The sequence below is a fragment of the Cicer arietinum genome, chromosome 4, assembly GCF_000331145.2.
Source record: "Cicer arietinum cultivar CDC Frontier isolate Library 1 chromosome 4, Cicar.CDCFrontier_v2.0, whole genome shotgun sequence".
Classification (NCBI taxonomy): domain Eukaryota; kingdom Viridiplantae; phylum Streptophyta; class Magnoliopsida; order Fabales; family Fabaceae; genus Cicer; species Cicer arietinum.
In genome coordinates, this window is record NC_021163.2 from 51,200,889 (window position 1) to 51,215,395 (window position 14,507).

The window sequence follows — 14,507 nt, forward strand, 5'->3', positions numbered from 1 at the left end:
TTTCTTTGACGTTTCTTCATTGATCTTGGATGGTACATTATCTTCCTTGAGTCTTGAGTGTAGCTAGAGAAGGTTGGAGAGGAATTGCAGATCAAAACAAAGAGAAACAGAGCTGCTGTCTCTGTGCAGAAAAACGGAGAATGATTAACGTTCTTGGTTTATCAGTTTGAACTTTCTTGAGCTTCAATAATCATTCTGGAGTTCCCGTTTTAAACATTCTGGATTTCCTTTGTTATTGTCTTGTCATGTGCCCAGATTGATCAAACTTTCTTGACATTTGAATTTTGGAGTATGCAGATCGTCATGATTTTTGTCTGTCTTTGAGTCATTTGATCTTTGCGATCAAATAACCTTTTTGAGTCTGGATGATTCCTACTTGTTCCTTGCCATGTACTGATTAGATACGAATGATTTCCAGAGCGGACTCTTTATCACAGGGATAGAAAAGATTTGACCTATATGCTGTGATGGATAATTTATTGAAGCTGAAGATCATTCTCTGTTATGATGCAGAATGATCTTGTTGTTGTCTTTTCTTGATTTGCTTGATTTTGCTCTTAATTAAATCCACTCAAAAACACAAGTTAAATTAACATAACATTTAGAATCATAATTAACATTCTTAATTAACCTTTGTTTATTTTCATCAAAACTTAAAATATAGAGTTTGTCTCAACAAATTCAACCCCTCATTCTCGTGTTTACTCCTTCAAAAACACACATAGTTCTTGGAATAGAATATATGTGTGTGTTGGTCAATTTTAATTTTTGTTTTACTTGTGCGACATTCATGGGTGACTAATACCAAACAGCGCATTGGAAAACATTTAGATGGTCCGATATAGGCCAAGTTTGATACGACAAAAGAGATAACAATATGTTGTTTTCATTTATATCTTTTTTTATTTATCTTATTGTTCTAAATATTTTCAAGTTTAGTTGAATGAGTAAAACCATAAATGAGTGTTTGTGTGAGGTTTGTGATTTTTCACTTAACACTTTTTGTTGAAGAACGTGTTTTCTTAATTCAATATTTTATTTTATTTTATTTTTAGAATACAAAAATGAATTTTGTTTAAATTATAACATCATATATACAAAACGACAAACATGATAGTAATATAAAAAAATTGTAAGTAATCTTGTTATATGAACAAAATAAAATGAAAACAGTAAATAAAAACTAAGACATGATTTCATTAAAAAAAATATACATGAAAAGCAACACATAATAAACAAAAAAAAAATTATTATAATAGGTTGTTTCATAGAAACGAATTTTACATACCGATTTTGCAAGATTTTTTTGTCTTCCAATCCAAAACACAAACAAAGACAAGGATAATATTTTACCAAAAATGGCTTTCTATCAAAAATAAAGTACGTAATGCACGAAAAAAAATGGATATTCAAATTCAAATAAAAAAATCTAATTAATATTCAATTTCCTTAAATATTAAATTATAAAGATAGAATAATTTAAATTCTATAATTCGAATCTATTCTATTGTTATAAGTATTATTTTTATCTTCATATCCTATTTTTATTTTTATGAAATGTGTGATTGTAGAGAAGGTTGTGTAAAAATGACGCGACTTAGTACCAGTAGTGACTTTCTGATGGACGAGTTCAAACACCTAAAATTGATCGATATTTTCTAATCTATTTTCTTTAGAGAGTCATCTAAGAATCCTTTTTATATTAGTATATTATATTTAATTATTTTTAGAAATAAAATTTGTCATTATTATGAGTCAATTATAATTCCTTAAAATTATTTGTCATTATTTTCAATTAAATGCAATTAGTAAGATTGATTTTTTTTTTTTATTACAAACTTCCTTATAAATATGTTATCATTGTTAATTATGGTCAATCAATAAGATTGATCTTCCTATTATCCTAATTTTATTTTTTGAAATGTGTGATTATAGAAAAGGTTGGGTAAAAAGGACGCAACTTAGTATCAATAGTAACTTTCTTATGGACAGATTCAAGCACCTAAAATTGATCCATATTTTCTAATCTCTTTTCTTTAGAAAGTCATCTAAGAATCCTATTTATAATAGTATATTATATTTAATTATTTTTAGAAATAAAATTTGTCATTATTATGAGTCAATTATAATTCCTTAAAATCATTTGTCATTATTTTCCATTAAATGCAATTAATAAGATTGATTTTTTTTTTTTTATTACAAACTTCCTTAGAAATATGTTATTATTGCTAATTATGGTCAATCAATAAGATTGACCTTCCTATTAGAAATCTTTTTAATTAATTGAAAAATTTGATAGTCTAATTCCAAAAATATTATTTTATTAAATTATTTTCGTTTTTATAAATAAAATAATAATTTCGATTTTACTTTTATTATTTTAGTAAATTTTTATTTTCGGACAAATTTAGGGATTTACATACACATAGTTCAAGTCCACAAGGGAGAAGCCTCTGTTCCTTTGACTCAACTTCCTCCATCAATGCATCTCAACAAATTATGAATAAACCCAAAATAAGTTATGAGAATATATTGTAGGTTTAAATGCTGTTTTGGTCCTCCTATTTTATCTGATTCGTAATTTTGGTCCTTTTTTTAATTTTGCAATTTTGGTCCCTCTATTTTAACTAATTCTCAATTTTGGTTCCTCTATTTTTAATTTCACAATTTTAGTCTCCTTATTTTAACTAATTCATAATTTTGGTCCCTCTATTTCTTAAAATTGAGATATTTTATAAATCTAATGGTTCACATATTTTATTTAATAAAATATAATAAATTACTTTAAAAAATATATATAATTTTATAAAAATATTATATATTTATTTAAAAGATAATTTTTATTAAAAAAAGTTATTTAAAAAATATTTTTTAATTATTTTAAAACTAATTAATTTTAAAAATAGTTTTATTTTTTAAAAAAAAAACTAAGTTCAAAATTTATTATTTTAAAAACTGTTTTTAGAAGAATTTTTAATTATTATTTTTATTACTAATATATTCTATCATATTTAAATGAAAACAGAATGTAAATAAAATTTTATAAAATTATATTTTTTTTTAAAATGTAATCTATTCATATTCAAAATAATCACTATAATCACTATCATTGGAGAATAGTCAACATTATAAAATAAATAAATATAATATCAACACTCTTTATTAATTACTAAATCATAATAACATATATATAAAATTATCATGCTATAACAAATATATTAAAATAAAGAAAATAAAACACAATATTACCAATATCTCAAAATAATTATTTATAAAATATATAACTAAAATAGGAAATAATTAGAAATACAAGAAAATATTACATTAATTATAGTCACATATATACTTGTAAAATCGCCTAAAATCTTATTATTTAAAATATTTACACTAAAATACTATTATCTTTAGAAAAATATATAAAATAAAAAAGATATAATATTTTTTATTTATATAACTCAAATAATTAAATATGTATAAATTTAGCACATAATTAGCACATCATTATAAGCACACATATAAAGAAAATTAATCACCATATATTCTAAAATAATTTTAACATTAAATTAATTATTTAAAATCCTATTTCATTAATAAAATAATTTATTATAAAATTTGGGGTGTTACAGTAATAAATAGCAATATAATATTTATTTTACATTAATTATTACTCTTGTATATTTTTTAAATTGAAGCAACGGAAATTATTATTAAAAACGATGATAGTAATGACTATTTTACAAAAGAAATAGTGGTACAATATTATTTTTATGAGACTTCTATGGTACAAGTTTTGATACTATCGAATTAAACCACCAATAGTTGAATGACATGTTATCTATGAATGAGTTTGATCATATTTTAAATTTTACACCATCAAATTTTTAAGTTTTATCTTTTAGGCTTTTTTTGAAATGAAGTTTTTTGTTATGATTGTAATTAAAATTAAAATTTTAATTTCAATTATGGAAAAAAATTATTTAATTCGTAGTGTCAAAATTGAATAGAGAAATGTACAAAAACTCTTAATTTAGTCAACTTTAATAGATACTATAGTAATGCTCACATGGACAAATTAAAAAAAAGTTATTGACCATAATGTTTATAATACCGATACATACTCTTTTTTTATAGGTTTAAATATTGACCAGTATTAGAGTTTTTCTTCTTGATGTGAAGATTAAGGGATTTTTGGGGAATATATAGAAAAGTCCAAAAGTAGGAGTAGAATTAGGTTGTAGAGGGAGGAGGGACAAATAAAAAAGTCAAAGTCCTAGTCCTAGACCTAGAAATGATAAAGGTTGATGAAGGAATTCCCCATAAGGGTCGATGAAGGAATTCCCCATAAGGGTTGAACCTTTAATCAAATTCATTCTGCTTTTCCATATTTTTTATTTTATTTTATGAATTGCGACATAATGTGAATAATTTTACAATGAGAAGAAGACTCAAACGATGAAAAAAAATGCGCAATTTAGGTTTTTGTAGGGAAGAAGGTTGAAACATTTGAAGTTAATTTTGAGTTAAAAAATGTTATAATTTAATAATATTTGATTTTTTTGGTTAAAAAATTGTTATCTTTTAACGGTGTTATAATCTTTTTAACAAAAATTGGATGAAATGACTATTTTAAAATGAAACTATATTTGTAGAAATGTTAACTAAAAAAAACTTACAAAAACTAAAATAAAAAAATGATATAATTTCAAAAATTAATGACATATTTAAATTTTTTTTAAATACTGTATAACTTATCTAATTTTTATATTTATTGTATCCCTTATGGCCACATAATTAATTAACTAATATTAGTAATCATTGAAAAATAGTGCCCCTTAACTTGACTCGACACTATATATAACAAGAATGGGAGCACATGATTAAAAACCACTTAACCTATTTATCCACTGGGCAAGCAAGATGGTTACAATCTCCAAATTTTTTTTTTTAGTTCTTCCGTTACTTACTGTTCTTGTTTCTTTGCAATTCCAGTACGGTGAAAGTTGGCCTACCAGAGCTCATGTGTATGTTACCAATAACATAACCAATTATCAGCTAGGAGTAGAATGTAAAGATAAAAATTCTAATTTTGGGTTTCGAGCACTACAATTTGGAGAAAGTTATAGTTTCTCTTTCATGCCTAAATACTTTATACCAAGATCTTTATATTTTTGCAAATTTTCATGGAAAGCTGCATTTCACCGCTTTGACATTTATATTCAAACACGAGATCAACCTGATTGCGATACGCATTGTCAATGGCTTGTAAACGAATCCGGACCATGTAAAATTAAAACTGGATCTGTGGTTTGCTTTCATTGGAATGATGTTGTAATAGGAGGAAGGCAACTCGACCAAACTATTGGATAATATTATCTATATATTTTTCTTTAGAATTTATGTTGATTGAACACTAAATAAAATTATAAAATAATGTAGTTTAGTTTTTGCTATATTTAATTATCATATGTTAACCATTTCGAATTGTGAGTTCCTTTATTTCTCAAAATTTTCTTCTCGTGTTTTTTTTTTATATAAATAGACCAAATCTTTTTTATGCACCCTTATGTTTATTATCCAAAAGGAAGTTCTCATGTGAATATTTTGTCTATTATGTTATACCATTTATGATTTTCCATTTTGCTCTTGATTCACATTTTCTTACCCCGTGTGTATAAATATTTTTTAAAATTCAGTTATTTAATTGAATAAGAAAAATAAAACGATAATAAAAACACTTTAGTGAAGAGCAACTCCGGAAGAAAAAAAATTCGCACCAAAATATTTCTCTCTCCAACTGATGTTACATAGATTCGTAATCACGGTTACAAAACGATACATTTATAATTATAAATGAACGATACATTTATAATTTAATAATAATAAATTTATAACCGTTATCTTTTTTTATTAATTTATAAATAATAATAAACTTATGATTAATTTAATAATAATAAATTTATAACCGTTATCTTTTTTTTTATTAATTTATAAATAATAATAAACTTATGATCGATATATTTTTTTTTATTAATTTATGTCTGTTAGCTTCTTTTTAATTTATTATTAATAATGATAATTGTATGACTATTACCATTTTTATTAATATATGACCGTTTAACTTTTATTATTGTTATCAAAATTTAAGTTCAATTTTATTTTAAATTAAAATTAAAATAATATATAATAATATTAATTGAAACATTTATATTAATATTTTAAGTTGTAATAAAATTAAATAAAAATAAAATTTTAATCTATAAATTAAAGTTGTGGGACATAATATAATAGTTCCTTCAAGATGATATAGCACATTGGGCCTATTTAATAAAGGCACATTGATTTTGAGATAGGTTCCTAAATTGAGTTTTTCAGAAAGAAACGGTACTTTCAAAATTTAATAATAATAAATTTATAACTGTTATTTTTTTAATTTATTAATTTATAACTAATAAATTTATGATCGTTACAATTTTTTACTAATTTATGACCGGTAGCTTCTTTTTAATTTATTAATAATAATAACTTTATGACGGTTACCTTTTTTTATTAATATACGACCGTTAGCTTTTTTAATTTTTATTAGTGTTATAAAAATTAAAGTTTAATTTTATTTTAAATTTAAATTAAAATAATGTATGAATTTATGACCGTTAGCTTCTTTTTAATTTATTAATAATAATTATAATTTTATGACTATTACCATTTTTATTAATATATGACCGTTTAATTTTTATTATTGTTATAAAATTTAATGTATAATAATATTAATTAAAATATTTATATTAATATTTTAACTTGTAATAAAATTATAAATAAAATTTTAATGTATAAATTAAAGTTGTGGGACATAAAATGATGTAGCACATTGGGCCTATTTAATAAATACATAGTGAGTTTGAGATAAGTTCCTAAATTGGGTTTTTCAGAAAGAAACGGTACTTTTAAAATTTAATAATAATAAATTTATAACCATTATTTTTTTAATTGATTTATTAATAAATAATAAATTTATAATTGTTACATTTTTTTACTAATTTATGACCGATAGCTTCGTTTTAATTTACTAATAATAATAAGTTTATGACTATTACCTTTTTTTTATCAATATATGATCGTTAGCTTTTTTAATTTTTATTATTGTTATAAAAATTTAAATTTTATTTTAAATTAAAATTAAAATAATGTATAATAATATTAATTAAAATATTTAAATTAATATTTTAAGTTGTAATAAAATTAATATAAATAAAATATTAATGTATAATTAAAGTTGTGGAACATAATATAAGAATCGCTTCAAGATGATGTAATACATTGAATCCTATTTAATGAACCCGTGTTAAGTTCACCGTTAGAGATGCTATTAAACATATCTAAAATTAAAAAAAAAATTGAATATGATTTGATTGGTATAAAAAGTAACACCAATTCTTAGTATCCTTTTATATAATGGTATACATACTTTAGAAGACGGTCAAATTAAGTAAAGTAGGATTTAATTGTAAATAAATTATTCTAGAAGACGGTCAAATTGGAAGAGAACAAGCCAAATCAAAACTTAGTATTCCGTTTATATATATAGTATTGATTTTAGTTATAATCGATTGTATAGTAAAATATTTTATAAAATTATTTAATATTATTATTTTAAAATAGTTTGTTAAATTATATATTGATAATGTTTATTTTATATTACTTAAAACATTCTATTAAATAAAATAATTGGACATTGATGACACATTAAGGAGGTTTCAATTGAATTATTAGTTGTAGTAGTTACAACTAAGGGAAAATAAAATTCAAGTAACGAAAGATTGCGTAACATCCCGCTTTTTCGAGAGATTGACTAATGAAATTTTAAAAGTAAAGATTCAGATTCGTTGTTTTTTTATTAAGATTATTTTAAATACTCATTACTTTAAAATCAATTAATTATTTTTTCAATTGTATTTAAAAAATAATGAATCATTCACAATTACAAAAAAATGTTAATACGTTAAACAAAATAAACTCATAAAGTCAAAACACTGTGTTTTAATACCTAAAAATAAATTCTAGTTGGTCGTAACTTTGGATGCTTTAGAAAACTCACCCAACAAGTATAACAATAGGGGACAAAAGTATCTTGAAGCCTTCAACTACATGCTATTGTTCTTCCTCACATTTCTCCTACTAAGTTGGTCTACGACATTATTCGCTCAAGTAACACTATATGTGACGTCCTGTCAAATATAAGAGTCATCTCCAAATAACAAACACAAAACAAATAAACATTCATATATAGTTATATAGTTGTTATAGCAAAAATATAAATAAATCAGATACTTCATTTAATAGTTAAAATCACAAAGCACCAAAGATGTAAAATGTGTACTCAATATATGCATTATAATACACATTTTACAACGTTTTTTCAGATAAGCACCGTAAAATATGCATTCAATATATGCATCGTTTTTCACCTTTTACAACGCTTTTTCAAATAAGCGCTGTAAAAGGTGCATTTTTTTTTTTTAATTTAAAAAAGTTGTAAATTAAATTTTTAAAAAGCGCTTTTTGGTTTTTTATGGCATTTTTTTAGAAAGCGAAGTCTTTTAATTTTTTTTTCAAAATCATTTTCATCCAGAATAAGTTCACAACCAGTTCACACAACAACACAACATATTCGGATACATATTCAGAATCAGTTCACACAATCAGTACACAAAAACATATATGACCCTACAACAACGCTTGTCAAAAAAGCGTTGTTATATGCTCCATTATTTGTAAAATATATTTACAACAGTGCTTGTATTTAGTAAGCGTTGTAAAAGGCGCACTATAAAATATCATTTTTGGCGTAGGGCCTGTAGAGAAAAGAGTCCCACCATTGGACAATGTCCCATAGTTGGACAAATGCTCTTCAGAGTTTCATGTTCAGTACCCGTTGAGTAATTTTTTTTTTCTTTTTTTTTTTTTTCTTCTGAATCACGTTGTATTTGCAATGGACTGTCGTCACGTACTTGTGACTAAGTTCAGGCCACCAATGCATGCACGAATCTCATCACTTTAGTTAGTAACAAAATAGATCACTCAACCAGAGTGTCCAAAACCATTGAATATTGTCATAAACTAACCTAGTTTAGACACAAAGTCATTTAATATTGTCAAAATAGATCACTCAACCAGAGTGTCCAAAACCATTTAATATTGTCAAAATAAGCACTTTATTTAATCTCATAATATCATTCATAAACATGTAATTCATATGACACATATTTTAAAGATATCATACAAACAAACCCAATAAATAACATCACAATACATTTATATCACATATAATTCAAATCGGAAAGCGAATGGAGTGATGCCCTTACTGTTATGAATGTCGTTATAAGGTTCCTATGCAACGATCTTTGCTCCAAATACATTACACCTTCACAAATTAATTTACTACTCACTTAGTGTCACAACTCATCTTATCATATTCAAGGTTTGATGATGGCTTAACATTTTAAGACAAACCCTTTATTTATATTTTTAAAAGATATCAATTCTCTCAAATTAGCAAGCACACAAACAAGTAACAATAAAAAGAGATTTTGAATCTATATTTGGCACATGTGCCTTATTGCAAATTCAATAAAATAAAGGAAAGATGCAAATTTTTAAATATTTCTTTTGTACCAAAATTCTAATATAAGAAACATCATGATCCCTAAGACTTCCTTAGTTCACTTTCAAAAATTTAATAATAAAATTTAACAACACTTCAACACAAAATTTATTTTAATTATTACAAAACAAATTAACAACTCTATCATAAAATTATTTTTATTTTATAAATCAACACAACATCCACACAATTGTCTCATAAAAATTACAACTTTAATCTTCTAAAAGAAATAACTATAACAACTTTCAAACTGTTTATAGAAAATTATTATAATTAACATCAATAAAGTTACTAAAAATTTCTTCAACACTAAAACTATCACAACATAAAATTTTAACCAAATAAAAATTGAATTTATAACCAATAACAATTATTATTGATTAAAATACGATCTAGTATTTATAACGACTTCTACTAGATAAGTTTTGACACAACTCTCCACATTCACTACTCATATACAATTTAAAATTTTAACACTCTACTGACCGGCCATGTTCATATACTAGTATTTGCATTTTTCTTGTTTATGGTGTGACTAGAGTGTTCATGGGTATGGAACTATGGATCCATTCATGAATCTTGTTACTCAAACTAATGCAATATGTAATTTTTAACTCAATTAATTTGAGTTTTAGTCTAATATGAACATATTCGTTTAAATCTAAATATATATATATATGTTATCGAACTTGATTCCAGTATTTATTTTTAATTTAGTTTATTTATTTGTTTTGTTTTGAGATATTTACATCTTATAGTTTAATTTTTTTCAATAAAATATTAAGATTTACTTTTATTTTTTAATATTTTTTTTTATGACACGCTATCCTACTCCAACTCAGATTTGTGAGTCGGTTTAATGTAATAATGACATATAACTCAACTCTAACAATTTCATTTGTTCAAATATCAAATTAAGTAAAAATAAATCCAAACTAACTCGTGTTCACCTTACCTTAAATAACAAAACGTGATTGTATATTTGCATGGAACTTTTTTTGTAAGTAAATATTATTCTTGTCTTAAATTATGTCTTTTTGTCTTAAATTATGTCTTTGATTCAAAATATTCAAAAATTATGTCTTTGATTCAAAATATTTCTCTATTTATTTGTTACCTTATAATATCAATACAATATTTATTATTTTTTAATGTTAATCTTATGTAATATATAATACTCGTCTTATTTATTATTTTAGAATAAATTTGTTTTATAAATAAATTGTGAAATTAGCTGTTATTTTATTTTTATATATGATATTTATCAATTATTTTATTTTCACTTATTATTTTTTACTACCTTATATCTATATCAAGTTTTGTATGTTTATTTTTTATTTTCTTTCTATCTATATCATCTTTTATTTAAAACTCTGCATTATGTCTTATATTGAAATAATATATAAAATGTATAATTTTTTTTTCACCTTTAAGAGGTCGTATCCCTGTCTTGTGATGATTAAAGGATGACATTTTTTTGTGGAGTAAAATGTTGCATATCTGAGATGCAATCATCTATAACATTTTAATTTTTTTATTTTTCATTTTAATAAAAGAATAATTGTTAATTTAATAAATAAAAAATTGATAAAAATATTTAACAAAACAAAATTATATTAATAAAATGAAACAAAATACATTTAATAGAAAAAGATACATTAGAATTAATGCGGTTGAGTAGATGTGTCAAAACAAATAATGTATTATATTATTTTAACAACTCCATCTTATTTTTCTTCCCGATAATAAAAAAAATAATTAAAAAAAAGTAAATTATATTGATAAAATCAAACAAAATACATTAAATTGAAGAAACCAAAAATAATTTAATGTATTTTGTTTGATTTTATTAATATAATTTTCTTATTTTATTATTATTTTTATTATTTTTTATTTATTAAATTTGGAGAAAAAATATGTGAGAGTTGTTAATAAAAAAACTTGTTTATTTATTTACAAATAGGAGAGAGTTGTTAAAATAATATAACACGTTGTTTATTTTGTCACATCTACTCAATCACATGTTTCTTTTTTATTAAATGTATTTTGTTTTATTTTATTTATATAATTTTGTTTTTGTTTTTATTTTTTATTTATTAAATTAATAATTATTTAAAATAAAAATAAAAAAATTATAAATTGTCGGTGCACTACTGCAGAAAAAAAGACAGACATGCGAACAGGTAAAAGAAAAAGATATTTTGATATATAATTTTAAATGTAAGATATAACGAAGAATTTTAAATAAAACAAAGAAATAGATGTAAAAAAACCAATTTTTGTATATTAATTTGTCATTGACCGGGGATATTGGCTCTCAAGTAAAATCAACGTCCAAGCTTCCGAGAATTTTCTGCTTATGCATGCTTCCGAGAATTTTATTTTAAATATTTTAATATTATTTTTTATATTTAAATTTATTAAAATTTTAATATTAGTTGTATTTATATATAAGAATTCAAAATAAATTTATTTTATATAAACATTTTAAATTATTTTATTTTAGTTTAAAATTTTATTTTAGTTTAAAATTTTATTTTTGATTTTAAATATATTTAATATAAAAAAGCACTAACGACAAAAAGTAGTAGAAACAGTTCTAATTTATAATTGCAACCGTTCGTTATTCGGTGCACCACTTTCAAAATGATGAATTGGAAATTATTATTTAAAAATTATTGAAAATTTTAACGATAGTTAATAGTAATTTTTTAAAAGTACTATAAGTTTGAGACCTTCTTCATCTGTTTAGATGAAAATGTGAGTTAATTTATGTCGATTAAATGTATGATACATATTCATTTTTATTTTATTTTAATCAAATTGAAATCATTTAAATTATTATCTCTATCCTTCCTTCTATCACATTATTAATATATAGTAACTATTATATATTACTTATATCTTTCCTTTTATCACATCATTAATATATAGCAACTATTATATATTATCTAAATCTTTCTTTCTATGACATCATTAATATATAACAACTATTATATAGTTATATAGTATCTGTATCTTTATTTCTATGACATTATTAATATATAGCAACTATTATATAGTATCTCTATCTTTCTTTCTATCACATCACTAATATATAGCAACTATTATATTATTATCTATATCTTTGTTTCTATGACATCATTAATATATAGCAACTATTATATATTATCTATCTTTCTTTCTATCACATTATTAATATATAGCAACTATTATATATTATCTTATCTTGCCTTCTATCACATCATTAGTATATAGTAACTATTATATATTGTCTGTATCATTCTTTCTATCACATCATCAATATATAGCAATTATTATATTTTATCTGTATCTTTCTTTCTATGACATCATTAATATATAGCAACTATTATATAGATTTGGATTCTATACCTTTGACTTCTTAAAAGGTAGAGTAACTTTAGGCAAATTTTGTGATAAAATAGGAGAGTGTGATATTTATGATAAAGAGAGAATTATGAGAGAGAAAACAAAATGTAGAGAGATATAGAGAGAAAGGTAGGTAAAGATAGAGAAGTCAAAAGTAGAGAATCTGAATCTCTATTATATAGTATCTGTATCTTTCTTTCTATCACATCATTAATATATAGCAACTATTATATAGCTTTGGATTCTATACCTTTGACTTCTTAAAGGTAGAGTAACTTTAGGCAAATTTTGTGATAAAATAGGAGAGTGTGATATTTATGATAAAGAGAGAATTATGAGAGAGAAAACAAAATGTAGAGAGATATAGAGAGAAAGGTAGGTAAAGATAGAGAAGTCAAAAGTAGAGAATCTGAATCTCTATTATATAGTATCTGTATCTTTCTTTCTATCACATCATTAATATATAGCAACTATTATATTATTATTTATATCTTTCTTTCTATCACATCATTAATATATCTCGAGTATCATATATTATCTATATCTCAGAAGTGGTGTGTCATATCCCAATTCATTATATAGACACAACTCTACACATTCACTACTCATATACTAGAGAATCCAACAAAACCATTATCACATTATCAAAATAACCATACATTTTATCTTTAAGAGTTATTATGTCTCAATCTCTAGTATTCAAAGTAAAGAGGCATGAGCCAGAATTAGTAAAACCATCAAAACCCACACCAAATGAAACAAAACTTCTGTCAGACATAGATGACCAAGATGGGTTACGTTTTCAAATTCCAGTTGTACAATTTTATAACTATGATCCAAATATGAAAGGGAAAGACCCTGTTGATGTAATTAGAAAAGCTTTGGCAAAAACACTTGTGTTTTATTATCCATTTGCTGGTAGATTGAGGGAAGGTAATGATAGAAAGCTTATGGTTGATTGTAATGGTGAAGGTGTTTTGTTTATTGAAGCTGATGCTGATGTTAGTGTTGAAGAATTTGGTGGTCAACTTCAACCTCCTTTTCCTTGTTGGGATCAACTTCTCTTTGATGTTCCTGGTTCTTCTCAAGTTATTAATACTCCTCTGCTTCTTATTCAGGTATACTATTTCTTTGTTTTCTTGTTTTATTCATATAAACTTACACACACATATTTTAGCCTATAAATTATCAGACCCAAAGATATATTCATTTCTCAAAACAAACAGCGAATTATAAAATTTTATTATAAAATATAGTAACATTATGAAATATCAATCTCTATACTTTATTTGCATTATAAATTCAAAAAATTAAACTTTTGTCAGAATGTCAAATTCAATTGTTGTAAAGTGGTGTACATACTCTAATTTTTTATACTCCAATAATAATAATAATAATAATAATAATAATAATAATAATAATAATAATAATAATAATAATAATAATAATAATAATAATA

At 23.1% G+C, this 14,507-nt stretch overlaps 2 protein-coding genes across 2 annotated transcripts in view; both read left to right on the top strand.

Moving 5' to 3' along the window:
* Window positions 1–5,367, top strand: part of LOC105851969 (S-protein homolog 5-like) — a 12,769-nt gene extending 7,402 nt beyond the window's left edge. Inside the window, exon 2 of the mRNA XM_073367421.1 lies at window positions 4,990–5,367. Within this exon, the coding sequence (XP_073223522.1) occupies window positions 4,990–5,367 (378 nt within the window). The remainder of the gene's footprint in view (window positions 1–4,989) is intronic.
* An 8,299-nt stretch (window positions 5,368–13,666) lies between these two features.
* The window catches only part of LOC101494164 (benzyl alcohol O-benzoyltransferase-like), a 2,525-nt gene continuing 1,684 nt past the window's right edge, over window positions 13,667–14,507 (top strand). Inside the window, exon 1 of the mRNA XM_027333590.2 lies at window positions 13,667–14,229. Coding sequence (XP_027189391.1) covers window positions 13,729–14,229 — 501 coding nt within the window. The 5' untranslated portion in view covers window positions 13,667–13,728. The remainder of the gene's footprint in view (window positions 14,230–14,507) is intronic.